General features: G+C 42.2%; 1 protein-coding gene across 3 annotated transcripts in view; it reads left to right on the top strand.

Moving 5' to 3' along the window:
• Positions 1-19,409, top strand: part of ankrd26 (ankyrin repeat domain containing 26) — a 114,424-nt gene that overhangs the window by 77,210 nt on the left and 17,805 nt on the right. For all 3 annotated transcript variants that reach the window (XM_071326810.1, XM_071326808.1, XM_071326809.1), the window contains 6 exons: positions 893-1,005; positions 2,140-2,284; positions 2,923-3,078; positions 3,249-3,383; positions 3,706-3,941; positions 16,044-16,287. In XM_071326810.1, the coding sequence (XP_071182911.1) occupies positions 893-1,005; positions 2,140-2,284; positions 2,923-3,078; positions 3,249-3,383; positions 3,706-3,941; positions 16,044-16,287 (1,029 nt within the window). The remainder of the gene's footprint in view (positions 1-892; positions 1,006-2,139; positions 2,285-2,922; positions 3,079-3,248; positions 3,384-3,705; positions 3,942-16,043; positions 16,288-19,409) is intronic.

The following is a 19,409-nucleotide window of genomic DNA, read 5'->3' as shown; positions in this document are numbered from 1 at the left end:
TTATTTAGACAGTTAACGTAATAGTTATGATATTTAGCTGCAAACATTTAGTTGAAAATTGTGTAATTAGTTCACCAGGTGCATGCTGCACAACAGTGAGTGACTCCGGTCTCTCCTTGTGTGCTTGTAAACACACATCACGTGACTGGGGAATACCGTTAGCTTAATAATATTGTGACGGGTGAAATGAAGAACGCAATGTTCTTTATCTCCTAAAGTATTGCACAAGTTGCTACAAATATTAAAATGTATAAAAAAAATGTTAAATAAATAGTTTCAACGATATAAATAAAACATCCCGTGGCTATTTTCCTAATACCCCGGTATATGGTATTCCTCCCAAGCCTAGTGGAGTCAAATGTTTTTGTCGTTTTTAATATGACATCTGATGTTCTTTTGGGGGCCCTCTAGTCGGTATTTCGACTATGATTACTACAAGTTTAGATAGCTAGTCGCTAGACTACCTTAGCAATCTAAAAATGTTTAGCTTGGCTAATTGAGTGACTGTCAGTGACTGACATAACAAGAGAGAAACTGCTGATGCACAAACAAATTTTGAAATTGCACCTTGTGTATTCTACTATTTTAACTCTCCAAAAAACTGGATTGACAGTTGCCCATCCCTGCTCTAATCAAACTGAATTACACCGAATCGTTTCAAAACAAAACTTATCATATCGGAGCCCATGTATCTAGATACGTATCGAATCGTCTTGAAAAGGAAGGGTGCACATCCTTAATCTACCTTAATCTACCTTATTACACTGTATGGGTGTGTGAAGACAGTTCTTCATTGTTGACAGGTCGACTCTGTTCTTAATTGACTTATCTGGATGAAGATGAAAAATTAAAGACTTCAGTATTTCATCCCTGTTTGTCCTGTGTGTTCCAGATGGAGTTAGAGAAGAAGAAGGCCAAGAAGATAGCGGAACAGAAAAAGTCTGTGGACACCAGACTGGACCAGGAGATGAAGAGAAACACAGAGCTACAGAAAGAAATGTACAGGTGACAGTACAACCTCCCTTCTTCACAGCACCCTCCTCAGGACGGTAGTGCAACCTCTCCATGTCTATTACCACCATAGTACTACTATAGAGCCCAGTTGTAGTAGTCCCAGCGCATTCATCCCCGGCTTTTGTCTGGTGCACCACTCTGTGGGTGTGTTGTGAGTTAGCCGATGCCTTGTGTTTATGGGTTAGATGTGTCTTGTTGTCTATGGGTTTGTGATATTGATTTGTGTGTCTTGTTGTGTTCTGGGTTTGTGAGTTAGATGTGTGTTTTTGTCCATCAGTGGTGTGATGTTTTGGCGTCTGATCAGTCAGACTGAGCTAGTGCCTTTTGATCTTTTAAGTAGACATTTTAAATGCCTGTTATATTAAATGTAGTGGCCTTTTTAATATAGACCGCATGGAAAATTCAATCAATCAGATTTTTTATGTGAATAAAGAATTGCAAAAGTGTCCCTCTGTGACTTCTAGGTTTTCACTTTCATTGGAAAGCATTGACAGTCATTTCTAACTATTATTATTTATTTAATGCAATAAGTGGTAACAAAAAAAACCTGTTCCTCATTTTAAGTTTAACCCTCTTACTGAACTCTTGTTTTAATACGATGAAACTATTCCTTCATTTATTATTATTTTTTTTTAAGAATAGTCAAACCCTAGTGTAAAAGCAGGTGAGCTGGTTCTACTCTTTTTCACCTTTTTCTGGTGTTTTGTGGTGGAAAACGGAGTAGGTCGAGCATAATACTGTTGCGGGCAAGAAATGTTTTTAACAATAAAAAAATATATTGTGAAGCTTTCATTCAATTGCCCCTCCATGCTGTTGCAGACAACAAGCTTATATTCCCCTGTCACAATGGGATTTATGGCTGATTTTAAGATGAAATATTCAACCTGTTACAGTCAATCCTGTTTCTTTACTTGGCACTTAATAGTATAGTATTTTTTTTAATTTAACCTCTTGAGATGGGATAGCATGTTTTTTTTTATTGCGTTGTGGTGGTTATGACAATGTTAAAATAAAGTGAAACAAAGAAAAACTTCTCCAAGTTACAGTACTCAAGGAACCCAATTGGTGGAACGACCCATGTGTCATTAAGATTATATGTGTGTCTCTGTGTGCAATGTCGTACAGGTTGCGGACACTGGTGAAGACGGCTAAGAAGAAGCTGCGGGAGCAGGACGGTGCCGGGGCTGAGTTTGGATCGCCCATGAGCAGCATGAGAGGGGAGATGGGCCACAGACAGGCTGAGGCTGACATCGGCAGGATGAAGAACAAGGTACTAAGCCCAATTGATCCTGAAACCAAGGATGCGTACCGAATGGCACCCTATTCCTTATTAAAGTGTGCTACTACTTCACTTCCAAGGGTGCTGCACTGCTGCTGACTCGAATCTGTGCTCCTCCGGAAATGTGTGCAATGGACATAATAAGTAAAGTACTAGTGCACTATATAGAGAATAGGGTGCCATTTGGGACGCATGGAAGACTCATCAAGTTAAGGATCTTGTGTGTGTGTCAACTTATCTTCCTCTTATTTGAGATCTTATCGATCTTATCTCATGTTCTACAATTTCCTGGGTCGTGTGTATTAGGGCACGCCACGGAAAACCTTTTTAAAACGTTTTGCAACTTAAAACAAAAATGTGTCTTATTAGAGAAGTCCAGGTAGTCCTCCCTGTTTCAGGTTGTTTTCTTCTGTTTGGTTCTGAATGAACACAACCCTGTACTTCATACAGCTCTGGGTTCAAGTTTCCCCAAGGTATAGATCTAGGATCACCTTCTGCTCCCCCAATCTGGAAAATGCAAAACTGGTCCAAGATCAGCATTTAGGGACAACTTCACCTTCCACCACTTCATACACATCCTCTCATCTTACTGTTGTTCCACTGTCATCTCAATGACCCTCTGTCCCCAGGTGGATGACCTGTCGGTGCAGCTGGAGAAGGAGGTGTCTCGCTGCTGCCAGCTGGATAGGGTCAACGGAGAGCTCAAGGAGCAACTAGCCTCCTTGAAGGGCCTGGGCCGCAGCAACGAGCGTCTCGAGCGTAGCAAGAGGCACCTGGAGGAGGAGGTGGGTAGCCACGATCCAGTAGCCGGAAGGTCGGTGGTTCAAATCCCAGGCGGGCCAACAAAAAAGACAAAAAAGGCTGTGCAATGGAAATATTTTATTTTAATATGTAAAATATTCAGTAAGTAAAGCATTTACAAGATCGATTCGTAAAGTAGTATTCTGTATTGCAGTTGTTGGGCCTGCGGCGACAGGTGGAGGCGGGGGTGATGGACCAGACCCTGGTGGATCAGTACCGACGAGACGCAGAGGAGAGGGCCCGCCAGGAGATCAGACAGAAACTGGAGGAGGTCAACCTCTTCCTACAGGTGGGGGGGGACACAAGATACATTCTAGAACTTGGCCCTGTTCTGATATACGTTTAAATTGATCCTTCCTCCCTCCCTTCCTTGAAATAATGACGTGGATAGGTACATGGTTTCCAGCCGGTGACTATCATCAGCCTTACCGTGTTAGATCAGTGATTTCCTCAAGGAAGGAAGTTGTCCTTGAGGGCTGCTAGTCCTGCTGGTTTTCCGTTTCTGCCTGGCAGTTAATTAACAGATGAATGGCACTCACTTGGTGAGAGTGTGTGTATACACATGTTTTACGCATTCCTGTTGCTGCCTGTTGAACACATCCCTCCTTCAGACCCAGGCGGCGTCCCAGGAGGCGTTGGAGCAGATCAAGGCGGCAAACGAGGCCAGCTTGCGCTCCACGCTGGAACAGCGTATTCGGGAGCTGGAGGGCGAGCTGGGCAGAGCGCACTCCACACAGCACGACAGCATGAGCCTGCGAGACTCCACCCGCACAGAGCTGGATCGCTACCGGGAGCTCTACACTGAGGAGCTGCGTCTCCGCAAGGCCCTGGCTGCCAAACTAGAGAGGTGAGACCAAGGACTGGCTGCATATATCTAGGTCCTAATCCCAAATCGACCCCTCGAAGCTATACCCTATGTACTTGTGGCAATCTGAGAGGATTTGACAGGTGTAAGTATCATGGGGAGACTATTTCCTAGCCCATCAGTGAGCAAGTGGAGCTATTACCATATTGTGTACACCTGTCAAATCCTCCCAGATTTCCACAAGTGCGTAGAGTCTAGGGGTTGATTTGGGATTTGGCCTAGATGTTAGGTTAAGAGGGAAAGCAAGGTGATGTAGGTCGTGTTTATTTATACTGGAACAGGGGAGGGATAACCTGGACTTTTTCACTGTTTACCTAATGAACACGACCATAGTGTAGCTCTGTGGCAACCAGACAAATAGGACATGTTATCGTTTCAAGCTTAAAGGGATAGATTGCCTGAATGAAAAAATTACTTACGTTTCCCTTCCTCTCCTGCCCCATAGACTACTTTCAAGGTAAGGATATGTGCATTTGTTATTTAGGTGAACTCTCCCTTTAACTTCAGTGTGGTTACGTGTGCTTAGTTTGGGTGTGTCATCTCTTTGATAACCGTAGAGATGTGATAGATCATGGCTGTGTGCTGTTAGTATGTATGGAGTTACCTGTGCAGTTGGACCTCAGAGATGCCAAATGGAGGTCATTGTGACTTTGAAATTGTCTGTATTTTAATTGCAGATAATGTTCATGTCTGACATGATTTGAAGCACATGAATGCAACATTTATCTGTGTCTGCAGCCTACAGAAGTTTTGGTAACATTTTACTGGGGTAGCAGGTATTCTCGTGGTGAAGAGCATTGGGCCAGTAACCAAAAGGCTGCTGGTTCGAATCCCCGAGCTAGGTGACAAATTTGTCTATGTGCCCTTGAGCAAGGCACTTAACCTTAATTGCTTGATCCAGTCGCTCTGGATAATTGACTAAAATGTACTGTATGTGTTTTTATACAGGCATTCATAAAGCCTTTATAACAGCTATATAACACAACATTTTGTCAAAAGCTGTCATAAGTAGTTTTAAATAGTTGAGTCACGGCATGACGTTATAAAAGCGGTTGTAATGGGTGTTAAAATTACTGTTCATCCTATTTTCATATGCTCTGTCAACTGTTACTAACAACTGCTATGATGAAGTCTTCATGACAACTTGTGTTATTACATGCTACATAAGAATCTGCGTACTAGTGATAGCAAGTTCACCTCCTTTTACTCTCTCGGATCTTTTCAACTTGTTCAGTCGAAAAGAATGAATCTTTCGACTCATTTCGTTCATTTGATTCGGTAACACCCGGGGCACGCAGGATCCCCTATCGGCGAACAATGAACTGAAAACTTAGATTCTACAAGTCTCTCATTAGCCATAGAAGGCTTGTTATTGGAGCTGTCCTTTGAGACTGAGACTAATATAAGTGTGCTTCAAGCATTGTACATTTGTGATTGGTAGGCATACAAATGAGATTGTTTATTGATACCTTTGAAACAAGGTTTAGTTGTGGCCGCAACCGGACTAGATTGTGAACGGCTCTTGGTGGAATGACACTGCTTGACTGCAGCGAGGCAGATCAGCACAATTTCGGTCGCGAACTACAGCTGCCCCGGAACGATTCATTCTCTAGTTCGAGTGTTGAGCAGAGGTAGGCTGTGTATGTTTTGGTTCTAATAAAAGCTGTGTCCATCGAGTTATAATCAATTAATTGCATTCATTCTGTTACTATGCGATCAACTATCAGTTCTAAACATGTATTTTCCTCCTCTCTGCTGCTTACAGTGTCGTGTCTGTGACTATCATCAATGTGATGACATGCTATTTTATCAAATCGATTATCTAACATTGAATTGATTACGTGATTGAATTAAATCATGCAACAATTAACTCATTAATAACCTGGGTCACCACAGACACGTTTATTTAAGGAGTTCCATCTTCCGAATGAACTCTTAGAGATCTAAAAAATCTCTTACATTTCAGTCATCAATCAGTAATTAATTTTTCTTTACCTTCTATCAGTCTCATATGAATGTCGTACAATTCTTGGTTATCTGCACGAACCCTAGTTTCCATAATGAATCAGCAATATAAATATTGGCTTAATTATTTATTTACTAACTAACTAAATAATCACAGAAATACATCACAAACAAACAGTAGATATTGGTTACTTACAGTGATAGAAAAGTCGGCCGATATGACAGCTTGGTAGACAAAAGGAAAGTGGTGGGGACTGAGAGAGCGGGATAGACAAATGGATTCACTACACAGTCTATAATTATATTCATTGAAATGCTAGTCCTTTGCACATGAATGGCCGCTCATTCAAGAATAATTGCAATATAAACTCAGCAAAAAAAGAAACGTCCTCTCACTGTCAACTGCGTTTATTTTCAGCAAACTTAACATGTGTAAATGTTTGTATGAACATAAGATTCAACAACTGAGACGTAAACTGTTCCGCAGACATGTGACTAACAGAAATGGAATAATGTGTGCCTGAACAAAGGGGGGGGGGTCAAAAGTAACAGTCAGTATCTGGTGTGGCCACCAGCTGGTCTGCTCTTGCTTGGAGGACGCGGCTAGGGATGCCGTCTGGTCTAGCGGCCTTGCGAGGGTTAACACGTTTAAATGTTTTACTCACGTTGGCCACGGAGAAGGAGAGCCCACAGGCTTTGGTGTCAGTGGCACTGTATTGTCCTCAAAGCGAGCAAAGAAGGTGTTTAATTTGTTAATGCATAGATGACGTGATACCGGTAGTATCTTTCAAAACATACTTGAATCACTAACCGTGGATTGATAGAAGCTGTCGTGACTTTAAATTAATCTGATGACTGTTATTTATCTAATCAAGTAAGTATTTTTAATTGTTACCCAATGAAATTAATCATGTAACAATTTTTTATTTTATTTTATTTTACCGTTATTTTACCAGGTAAGTTGACTGAGAACACGTTCTCATTTGCAGCAACGACCTGGGGAATAGTTACAGGGGAGAGGAGGGGGATGAATGAGCCAATTGTAAACTGGGGATTATTAGGTGACCGTGATGGTTGAGGGCCAGATTGGGAATTTAGCCAGGACACCGGGGTTAACACCCCTACTCTTACGATAAGTGCCATGGGATCTTTAATGACCTCAGAGAGTCAGGACACCCGTTTAACGTCCCATCCGAAAGACGGCACCCTACACAGAGCAGTGTCCCCAATCACTGCCCTGGGGCATTGGGATCTTTGTTTAGACCAGAGGAAAGAGTGCCTCCTACTGGCCCTCCAACACCACTTCCAGCAGCACCTGGTCTCCCATCCAGGGACTGACCAGGACCAACCCTGCTTAGCTTCAGAAGCAAGCCAGCAGTGGTATGCAGGGTGGTATGCTGCTGGCAATTAACTCATTCGGGTTTGCGGTGCCACGAGAGCGGTTCTTTAAAGAGTTACCATCTCCCGAATTAAACTCTGACGGTCTTTACATAAACAGTCAACTCATTAATCAGAACCTCATATCATCATTCTGAACAGTCGTAACCTTTCGTCTGCAAAAACCCGAGCATTACCAATGATTCAGTACTACACGTTGGTTTAATTATTTATTTACTAGCTAACTAAATGGTAACACAGGATAAACATACACACTTGATACATTAGAAACAGGTCCCTAGTGGACTGACAACAATATGGCTGCTTGTTAAAGACATGGAGAGGGCGAGAAAGAGAGGGGGACAGAGACACTTAACGTCTCACTTTGCACACGAACTACCGCCCACTTGGAGTAAGAAATCATGCATTTATTTGCGTTGAAATGCCTTGGTTTGCCGTGTATCTCTCCTAACTGGTCCTTCTTGGAAAGGGGGTTGGTTAGGCTTTTCGTGGCAAGATTCTAAGGCTCTGATTGTCCTAAAGGGGTCCCCATCCGGCTTTTTACTGTTGTTCTCCTCTGCAGTTGTCTGGTTCCTGGCGACTTGTCGTGTAGGCCTGAACAGAACTACAGAGTTTATTCTACTTCCATTCACTCTGGAATATGCTTCTTTGAAGATAGGCTAGCCAGCCATGTCGATGGTTCCCAGTGGGGTGATGCGAGTAGTGTAATATGATAATTTGAACAGAGTAAAGGAATGGTCCCACTTAAATTCGCTTTTCTAGATACTTAACTGAGGACAGCTAATCAGCCGTACCAGTGATTGTCCGGCAGGTGACTTTATCGTTTCTACCTCGTGTTGAGATTCAAAGTTTAAACCACTTTAAACGTGAGCTGCAGCTCAATATTTCTCTGGTCTGATACAGTGGGGCAAAAAAGTATTTAGTCAGCCACCAATTGTGCAAGTTCTCCCACTTAAAAAGATGAGAGAGGCCTGTAATTTTCATCATAGGTACACTTCAACTATGACAGACAAAATGAGGGGGAAAAATCCAGAAAATCACATTGTAGGATTTTTAATGAAGTTATTTACAAATTATGGTGCCCAAACTGGCTTTATTTACAAATTAGTGAGAATGTCTCACCCCATGTTCAAGAATTGCCTTTTTCTCGCTCACTCTAGGTTAAATGAAAACGAAATCTCCAAAATAGTGTTACTTTTTAGAGTCCTCCAATCCTCTAAATGTAATTATTGGCGGAGTCATGTCATTGAAAAAAAAAATATATATATATATATAATGTATGCCTACCATAAGCGAAATGAGTCTCACTAGTGTTGAGTAATGTGCTGTTAAAAATGGTGTAGGTCTTATTTATTATTATTACAACTATTTTAGCATCTTTCGTGCTGCTCTAAGCCAAGCATGGGGACTGGTCTTGATAAATCAATGAGGGTTTTTATTTTCACTTAATCTCCAATTGGGTATTGGTGAGACAAGAATTTGAAAATTAGGTGCAGAAATGTTATGCTCTTAGTGTAACCTTTATTTAACTAGGCAAGTCAGTTAAGAACAAATTCTTATTTACAAGGACAACCTACTCCTTCATCGTAAATAGCCCTGTACTGTACTGCCGACCGTCATTTTCGGTTCCAGCAAGTACTGGTTCCAGCAAGTCAAACGTTTGGACACACAAACTCGTTCCAGGATTTTTCTATATTTTTACTATTTTCTACATTGTAGAATAATAGTGACGACATCACAACTATGAAATAACCCATATGGAATCAGTTAAGAAAAAATTCCTATTTACAAGGACAGCCTACTCCTTCCTTCCCTGCGGGGATTCGAACCCCAGTCTACCGCGTGCTATGCATTCTGTAGTACAGACATGGCCTGCTCTCCCTTATGTAAGGAATTAGGCACTTTCCCATGTTTACTACAGTATGTATTGTAGACTGCACAGTAGTCTAATAAACAAATAAACACATTTCGTTAATAAAATAATGATAAAAAATACTCTTTCAAATTACAGATGTTAATTTAGTTATGGATCCCCAACGAAATACTATGTGAATAAAAATCACTGATTTACATTTTTTATTTATTTATTTCACCTTTATTTAACCAGGTAGGCTAGTTGAGAACAAGTTCTCATTTGCAACTGCGACCTGGCCAAGATAAAGCATAGCAGTGTGAACAGACAACACAGAGTTACACATGGAGTAAACAATAAACAAGTCAATAACATGGTAGAAAAAAAAGAGAATCTATATACAATGTGTGCAAAAGGCATGAGGTAGGCAATAAATCGAATAATTACAATTTAGCAGATTAACACTGGAGTGATAAATCATCAGATGATCATGTGCAAGAAGAGATACTGGTGTGCAAAAGAGCAGAAAAGTAAATAAATAAAAGCAGTATGGGCGGTGAGGTAGGTAAATTGGGTGGGTAGTTTACAGATGGACTATGTACAGCTGCAGCGATCGGTTAGCTGCTCGGATAGCAGATTTTTAAAGTTGTTGAGGGAGATAAAAGTCTCCAACTTCAGAGATTTTTGCAATTCGTTCCAGTCGCAGGCAGCAGAGAACTGGAAGGAAAGGCGTCCAAATGAGGTTTTGGCTTTAGGGATGATCAGTGAGATACACCTGCTGGAGCGCGTGCTGCGGGTGGGTGTAGCCATCGTGACCAGTGAACTGAGATAAGGCGGCACTTTACCTAGCATAGCCTTGTAGATGACCTGGAGCCAGTGGGTCTGACGACGAACATGTAGCGAGGGCCAGCCGACTAGGGCATACAGGTCGCAGTGGTGGGTCGTATAAGGTGCTTTAGTAACAAAACGAATGGCACTGTGATAAACTGCATCCAGTTTGCTGAGTAGAGTATTGGAAGCTATTTTGTAGATGACATCGCCGAAGTCGAGGATCGGTAGGATAGTCAGTTTTACTAGGGTAAGTTTGGCGGCGTGAGTGAAGGAGGCTTTGTTGCGGAATAGAAAGCCGATTCTTGATTTGATTTTGGATTGGAGATGTTTGATATGAGTCTGGAAGGAGAGTTTGCAGTCTAGCCAGACACCTAGGTACTTATAGATGTCCACATATTCTAGGTCGGAACCGTCCAGGGTGGTGATGCTAGTCGGGCGTGCGGGTGCAGGCAGCGAACGGTTGAAAAGCATGCATTTGGTTTTACTAGCGTTTAAGAGCAGTTGGAGGCCACGGAAGGAGTGTTGTATGGCATTGAAGCTCGTTTGGAGGTTAGATAGCACAGTGTCCAAGGAAGGGCCGGAAGTATATAGAATGGTGTCGTCTGCGTAGAGGTGGATCAGGGAATCGCCCGCAGCAAGAGCAACATCATTGATGTATACAGAGAAAAGAGTCGGCCCGAGAATTGAACCCTGTGGTACCCCCATAGAGACTGCCAGAGGACCGGACAACATGCCCTCCGATTTGACACACTGAACTCTGTCTGCAAAGTAGTTGGTGAACCAGGCAAGGCAGTCATTAGAAAAACCGAGGCTACTGAGTCTGCCGATAAGAATATGGTGATTGACAGAGTCGAAAGCCTTGGCCAGGTCGATGAAGACGGCTGCACAGTAATGTCTTTTATCGATGGCGGTTATGATATCGTTTAGTACCTTGAGCGTGGCTGAGGTGCACCCGTGACCGGCTCGGAAACCGGATTGCACAGCGGAGAAGGTACGGTGGGATTCGAGATGGTCAGTGATCTGTTTGTTGACTTGGCTTTCGAAGACCTTAGATAGGCAGGGCAGGATGGATATAGGTCTGTAACAGTTTGGGTCCAGGGTGTCTCCCCCTTTGAAGAGGGGGATGACCGCGGCAGCTTTCCAATCCTTGGGGATCTCAGATGATACGAAGGAGAGGTTGAACAGGCTGGTAATAGGGGGTGCGACAATGGCGGCGGACAGTTTCAGAAATAGGGGGTCCAGATTGTCAAGCCCAGCTGATTTGTATGGGTCCAGGTTTTCCAGCTCTTTCAGAACATCTGCTATCTGGATATGGGTAAAGGAGAAGCTGGGGAGGCTTGGGCGAGTAGCAGCGGGGGGGGCGGGGCTGTTGGCCAAGGTTGGAGTCGCCAGGAGGAAGGCATGGCCAGCCATTGAGAAATGTTTGTTGAAGTTTTCGATTATCACGGACTTATCAGTGGTGACCGTGTTACCTAGCCTCAGTGCAGTGGGCAGCTGGGAGGAGGTGCTCTTGTTCTCCATGGACTTTACAGTATCCCAGAACTTTTTGGAGTTAGAGCTACAGGATGCAAATTTCTGCTTGAAAAAGCTGGCCTTTGCTTTCCTGACTGACTGCGTGTATTGGTTCCTGACTTCCCTGAACAGTTGCATATCGCGGGGGCTCTTCGATGCTATTGCAGTTCGCCACAGGATGTTTTTGTGCTGGTCGAGGGCAGTCAGGTCTGGAGTGAACCAAGGGCTATATCTGTTCTTGGTTCTGCATTTTTTGAACGGAGCATGCTTGTCTAATATGGTGAGGAAGTAACTTTTAAAGAATGACCAGGCATCCTCAACTGACGGGATGAGGTCAATATCCTTCCAGGGTACCCGGGCCAGGTCGATTAGAAAGGCCTGCTCGCAGAAGTGTTTTAGGGAGCGTTTGACAGTGATGAGGGGTGGTCGTTTGACCGCGGACCCGTGGCGGATACAGGCAATGAGGCAGTGATCGCTGAGATCTTGATTGAAGACAGCAGAGGTGTATTTGGAGGGCAGGTTGGTCAGGATAATGTCTATTAGGGTGCCCATGTTTACGGATTTAGGGTTGTACCTGGTGGGTTCCTTGATGATTTGTGTGAGATTGAGGGCATCAAGCTTGGATTGTAGGACTGCCGGGGTGTTAAGCATATCCCAGTTTAGGTCACCTAACAGAACAAACTCTGAAGCTAGATGGGGAGCGATCAATTCACAAATGGTGTCCAGGGCACAGCTGGGAGCTGAGGGGGGTCGGTAGCAGGCGGCAACAGTGAGAGACTTATTTCTGGAGAGATTAATTTTTAAAATTAGAAGTTCGAACTGTTTGGGCATAGACCTGGAAAGTATGACAGAACTTTGCAGGCTATCTCTGCAGTAGATTGCAACTCCTCCCCCTTTGGCAGTTCTATCTTGACGGAAAGTGTTATAGTTGGGTATGGAAATCCCAGAATTTTTGGTGGCCTTCCTAAGCCAGGATTCGGACACGGCAAGGACATCAGGGTTGGCAGAGTGTGCTAAAGCGGTGAGTAAGGCAAACTTAGGGAGGAGGCTTCTGATGTTGACATGCATGAGGCCAAGGCTTTTTCGATCACAGAAGTCAACAAATGAGGGTGACTGGGGACATGCAGGGCCTGGGTTTACCTCCACATCACCCGAGGAACAGAGGATTAGTAGGATGAGGGTGCGGCTAAAGGCTATCAAAACTGGTCGCCTAGAGCGTTGGGGACAAAGAATAAAAGGAGCAGATTTATGGGCGTGGTAGAATAGATTCTGGGCATAATGTGCAGACAGGGGTATGGTGGGGCACGGGTACAGCGGAGGCAAGCCCAGGCACTGGGTGATGATAAGAGAGGTTGTATCTCTGGACATGCTGGTCTCAATGGGTGAGGTCACCGCATGTGTGGGGGGTGGGACAAAGGAGGTATATACTCCGTCACTTTGTACGGCGCCATATTTTCCATTCTATCCTAACAGAAACCCTGAGGATTTCGTTTTTTGTTCATCTCTGAGTAGAAACACCATAATATGAATCAAATTATTAAACCACATTTCTGAAAATCAATCCCATATACTATGTTATTACAAAAAAGGTTTGAAATTCTCTGGTAATGCCAATACGGAATACTATCAAATGCTTCTCAAAGATGCCCTCTGGTGGTCAAATTAGCAATAAATTGCAGTAACAAAGTGCCACAGAATGCTGCGGCAGCACGGAAGGTGTGCTGCAGTAAGACGCAACTGTTAAAGGTGGAACCACTGTAGACTCTTATGCAGCATGTAATAACATATGAGTTGTCATGCAGACTGTATAATATCAGTTGTTATTAACAGTTGACATTTATAGCACATGGCAACAGGATGGATGAAGTCGTTTTAAACAGCAATTATAACCGGTTTTATAACATCTCATGCTGTGACTCATAACTATTTAAAACGACTGATGACAGCTTATGACAAATGTTATAATGCAGTGGTGGGCAAACTACAGCCCGTTCAATCCGGTCCTCGGGAGGTTTGAGTAAAAAATATATAATTATAATTATACAGGGCTGGACATTAACGCTTGTCCTCTTGGAACAATTTTTTTTTAAATGGTCGGACTTGCCTAGTTAAATAAATAAAATAAAAAAAGAGTATAGATTTAAGTTGTCCCAAATAGATAAGTAAAACATATCACTATCAAAGAATTTCTCCGATCAGAATTGGATCAGAAGCCAACGTTGGAATAATATCCCAATCTATTTTTCATGTACAGGACATGAATAAAAATGCCTACATGTCAAAGTGTAGGTGATGTCGAAACCGATGCTAAAATGACGGAGGCACCAGAAAATGTAGCCTAACTTTAATGAGACTTTTAATTACAGGCTGATGGCCAGTCATGTTTGACAAATATAATAAAGGATAATTGACATTTAACGTCTAAAGGCTTGATTCTGTTTATTATAATATTTCATATTTGATGTTCGTTGAAATAAAGTGGTCAGAAGTCCGGAGAGTGAAGGACAGTGCTTGTTGCACACCACCCACCTTTAATCTAAGCAGAGGTGATCAGCATTTTGAAACTATTTAACCATAAACTTACAGTTGAAGTCGGAAGTTTACATACACTTAGGTTGGCGTCATTAAAACTAATTTTTCAACCACTCCACCAATTTCTTGTTAACAAACTATAGTTTTGGCAAGTCGGTTAGGACATCTACTTTGTGCATGACACAAGTAATCTTTCCAACAATTGTTTACAGACAGATTATTTCACTTATAATTCACTGTATCATAATTCCAGTGGGTTAAGAAGTTTACATACACTAAATTGACTGTGCCTTTAAACAGCTTGGAATATTCCAGAAAATGATGTCATGGCTTTAGAAGCGTCTGATAGGCTAATTGACATCATTTGAGTCAATTGGAGGTGTACCTGTGGATGTATTTCAAGGCCTACCTTCTAACTCAGTGCCTCTTTGCTTGACATGATGGGAAAATCAAAATAATTCAGCCAAGACCTGGACAATACAGTGACTTCAGCACCCGTATCTACTAAAAAATCTACTGCACAGTTGTTAACCATCATGTTCACATATATTCCATCCGATTTCATATGTACACATATCAGACAGATTCCATATTCCTTCATTGTCAACAATGACAGAATATTTATTTTATCTCTTGCCTACACTCCTCTACTTTGAAATGGTTCTTTATATCACTAAAATACTATTTTCACTTTGTCATTATGGGGTATTGTGTGTATATTGATGAGGAAAAAATTTATTCAATCCATTTTAGAATAAGGCTGTAACATAACAAAATGTGTAAAAAGTCAAGGGGTCTGAATACTTTCCGAATGCACAGCACTTTGAGGGAATTATTTTAGAAATACTTAATATGCATTTGAAACCACCATTTTTTTTTCATCTATTGGTTTTCAAATCAACGTTCTTTTTTGTCCTGCTGCCAAAGGCATAATCCTAGCCTACACCCATGTGTGCTTTATTGAGCTGATAATATGAATAAATAAAACTGAAATATTTTAAGATAAAGGGTCTGATCTGTTTCATCAGCTTATTGCTTTTCTTAAATATTGTAATGTGCAGTGGTTGTATGCATTTTGGATCTGGTCTTCCAGAACTGTCCCAGAGTCTGTTTTCAACCGTAGACATACTTTTTATCGCCTGGTCGATGGCGGGACGCACTTAATTTCGAGGTTGTAATTTAAAAGTTGCAATTTTTTGTAGGATTGCCTTAATCCAATCGCCATGGTGTAGCCTATATTTTTGTCTGATTATGTTTTTTTTTTAAAGATAGTAATGCATTTCATTTTGTAAAGTGGTTCCTTGCATCCTACATTGATGTAAAAATGCTGTTACAAAACATTTTGTATATTTGGATAAGTGACGTGAGCTTTTGGACAAGTAAAAAAAATCTCTCCTACTTGTCCGAAAGACTGGAATGATTATTATGGGTTAAAACTCTTGAACGTCTAAAACTAGATATATTTTCAAATTACTGCCCTTTTTTTGACAGAGATATCAGTACAAAAAAGTATCTGTGCGGCCCTCCGTTGATTTTCTAAATCCTAATGTGGCCCTCAAGCAAAAACGTTTGCCCACCCCTCTTATAATGTGTTATATAGATGTTATAAAGGCGTTATAAACGCATGCATAAGGACACCTACAGTAAAGTGTTACCGAAGTTTTTTGTTGTTGCATTGAATAGGCTTAATGTCCCGGGTTGAACTGCCTATTTGGTTGACCCGTCAGTTCGTTACTCACCCACAAATGCGACCCCACTCACCCTCTGACACGCTGCGAAACCTCTCTGAGGTTGTGCTGTATTCCACAAACTTTCCCCAAATTACAGTTTTTTGGGGAAATCCCAGTTGAAGGATTGCCTCCTGATTCCCAGGAATCCTCCAACCAGGATTTCTGAAAAACCTGGGAATTTTGGGAACATTTCCGGAATTTTGCAACCCCAAATCTGAATGCTGAACCCCCAGTCATGGTGCTTCTCTGCGTCATCTCTCCCAGGTCCAATGAGCGGCTGGCGGAGGCCAACACCAAGCTGATGAGCGAGCGCCACCGCAGCAAGTCCCTGATAGCCAGCAGCATTGTCAACGGCAGCCTGGGCGGGCCTCTGGACATGAGCTCCCTGGGGTCGGTGGGGGCCTACGGGGCAACGCTGGGTCCCCTCAACAGGAGCCTGGGAGGGCCTCTCCTCAGCCCCCTGGGGGATGGGGGTCAGAGCAGCAGGGTGGAGGCTTACCTGGCAAAGGTAACAGGCTGACTGAATTTTGAATGGCAATAGCAAATATACAGGGACTGTGCTCCACATTGCTTAAAGGGATAGTTCACGTTTTTTGAGATTTAGTATATTTTTGACTTGACTTAACTAACCTTTTTGACTTGAGGGGATGTTGCATTGGGTTTCCATGCATTCAGGTTGCCTTGGTTTACTTTTGACCATTTTCGTAACATATCCCATCTCCATGGTGTCATAATAGGGAGTTAGCAGTGTACTTTTTATGTTGTTTTTATGTAACTGGCAGTGTAGTTACATTGTAATTCACATTTTTTTTTATAAAAGTGTGTCGTTGAATGACAACTGTTCTAATGCTTTGCTTACATTTTTTTTCCAAGTGCTGTCTTTCTTCCTTTTCTCACTAGAGCTATATATATGACTAAATGTCCATCCTGTATCACCTCTATTCTTCTCTCGCCATCTTTCCTTCCTTCCTATTCTTTTAGAGTTTTCTTATAGTGGGACTTTGTGCCTAACCTCTCTATTTCTCAATCCTTCAGCTTCTAGCTCAAAAGTCTGTCTCTCATCTCTCCTCTCTTCAGCCAGACTCATGACCAGGTGTGTAGTTGTGTGTTAGCTGACTGACCTGCATATGCTGCTGCTTCACTCTCCTCTGACCCTCCCCTCTCCCCCTCACATTGGGCCTCTCCCCTCACCTTCCCATTGGCCCACGCTTGCAACACTCCGCACACAACCGTGGTTTCACAGCATGTGAGAGCGGGTTAATTTTGTTTTAGCTTGGCCAGTGCCCCGGGTGGGTGGAGATTGCCCTTTATGAGAAATAGAATGGTCAAAAATCTGTTACCTCCACCCAGTGCCCCAGACAAGTGAAAGTGTATGCACCCAGTGCTAGTTCAGTTAGCTTTAGGGCTACCCATTGTAGCTGCACCAGGGTCCTATCAAGTAATACAGGGTCACGTTCAGTTTGGCAAACGTTACACATAGAAATGACACGTATAGACCAGGTGTAATTCCTTATTCTACATGTCAGAGAGGCATGGTTGCTCTACATCAGGGCTCTCAAGCCTGTTCCTGGAGAGCTATGCTCCTGTAGGTTTGGCTTCAACCCCAGTTGCAACTAACCTGATTCAGCTTATTTATTAGAGTTAGGAGCTAAAACCTACAGGCATGGTAGCTCTCAAGGAACAGGGTTGGAGACTCTGCTCTACATTATAGGCCTACAATTTAAATCTGAACCTCCCGCAGCGTTGCGTCCCACTCAATGCAGGCCAGTTGTCACAGATGTCAAAACTATGATTTTGCATTTTAGAGAGGAATTGAGAGAAACACAATTTGTCGAAACCCTTCTGAATTCCTTGGAGCCCGTTTTGCTGTGACAACTGTCTGTCATAGGAGATTTTCTTTAGTAACGATTAGATGGTTTGGGATGTCATTCATTTGCACACAAATGTTTCAGGAACAATTGACTAGATTTAAATGAAATACAATGTGTTCTGTATCTGTTAAATGAAACTGCAGCAAAAGCAGCTACTGTATTGTCTTGCTGAGGTGTTGTGCTTGTTGAAATGATCAAACGAGAGGCTCCTCAGATAATTTTTATAAAATAGTGAAACATTAGTTATCATTTTTATATAAAACTATACTAAATATATTCATGTCACCAAATAATTGATTAAAACACACTGTTGCACAATTAAAGTCTACAGTAGCCTCAACAGCACTCTGTAGGGTAGCACCATGGTGTAGCTGGAGGACACCTAGCTTCCATTCTCTGGGTACATTGACTTCAATACAAAACCTATGAGGTTCATGGTTCTTAACCCCCTTCCATAGACTTACACAGTAATTATGACAGCTTCCGGAGGATGTCTGCCAACCCATCAGAGCTCTTGCAGCATGAACTGACATGTTGTCCACCCAATCAAAGGATCGGAGAATGAATCTAGTACTGAAAGCATAAGCTACAGCTAGTGAGCACAGCAGTGTATAAAATGTGAGCGAAAAACAATGGTTGAACACTTTTGAACAAATACATTTCTTTAAAATTGTAGAAGCAAGAGAGTGAGATCTCACTAAATCTCACTTAGCTAGCAAATGCAGCTAGCTAGTTTAGCTTACTCAAACACCTGTATCAAACAGAGAGGGACGCTATGTTAGCTAGGCGGCTATGGCTATCCGACACTGGAACTCTTACAAGTCAAGGTAAGGTTTTGGTTGTATTAATTTCTTGCCACCGGGGCCCGCTGGTGTAACTGCTAAACTGCAGTACACTGTACTGCGTGATTGTAGCGGGTTTACTAACGTGTTAGTTCTAGTAACTATGTTGACTGTGACGTTAGCTTAAATGGTTTGGCTTGGAAAGTATTTTTTTTTCCTGGTCACAGCTGATGGGTTGTGTACTGAAGTCCAAAAGTGAATGGAAAAGGTGAAAGGAGGAGAGCGCGTAGAGGCGAGGATTTATACAACGGCAAAATGATCATGCTCTTTGTATGTGGCTGCTATGAAAACTGTTTGTGTGTAATCCGGGGTGTATTCATTCCTCCGATTCTGTTAAAATCCTTTCTTAAACTGAAAATGTCAGTATCATGTTCATAGCCTAAACCTATCGATGTTACGTCGAGCTTGGTGAATGGAATATGAATGACAGTCATCCAATATGTTGCAATAGAAATAAGGCTGTGCTTATAAAAACAATTATCATCTTCCCTCTTAAAAGTCACCGACTGCCACTGACATCCCAGTAATAGGATCTTAACAGTGAACACTGTTCAGTTGGTGTAATTCAACCACTATAGAAACATCATTCGGTTTCCATATAGGCTCAAGCAGAGCTTTGCTTGCATGCTCTGTTGTGTTGCTAAAATTGCAGTGCTTTTTCTCATGCAGTTCTGTATGCCTTTTTTCATCAAGCACAATTTACCAACATTAGCTTATGTTACGTGGATTTAATACCAACAAGTAAAGCGGGCAATTTCCCTCTTTATGGAAAGTGGTCCTCTACTTTTGATGGTACAAGTTATTTTTGTTTTATAAGGATATCCATTATACAAAAACATTTTTAATGTTAAATTGTTTCTTGTTTAAAAGCCCACAGCAGTGATAAAGATTTTGGTTATACCACTATCTCAGAATAT

Source organism: Salvelinus alpinus, chromosome 9, assembly GCF_045679555.1.
Source record: "Salvelinus alpinus chromosome 9, SLU_Salpinus.1, whole genome shotgun sequence".
Classification (NCBI taxonomy): domain Eukaryota; kingdom Metazoa; phylum Chordata; class Actinopteri; order Salmoniformes; family Salmonidae; genus Salvelinus; species Salvelinus alpinus.
This window is presented reverse-complemented; position numbering and strand designations above follow the sequence as displayed.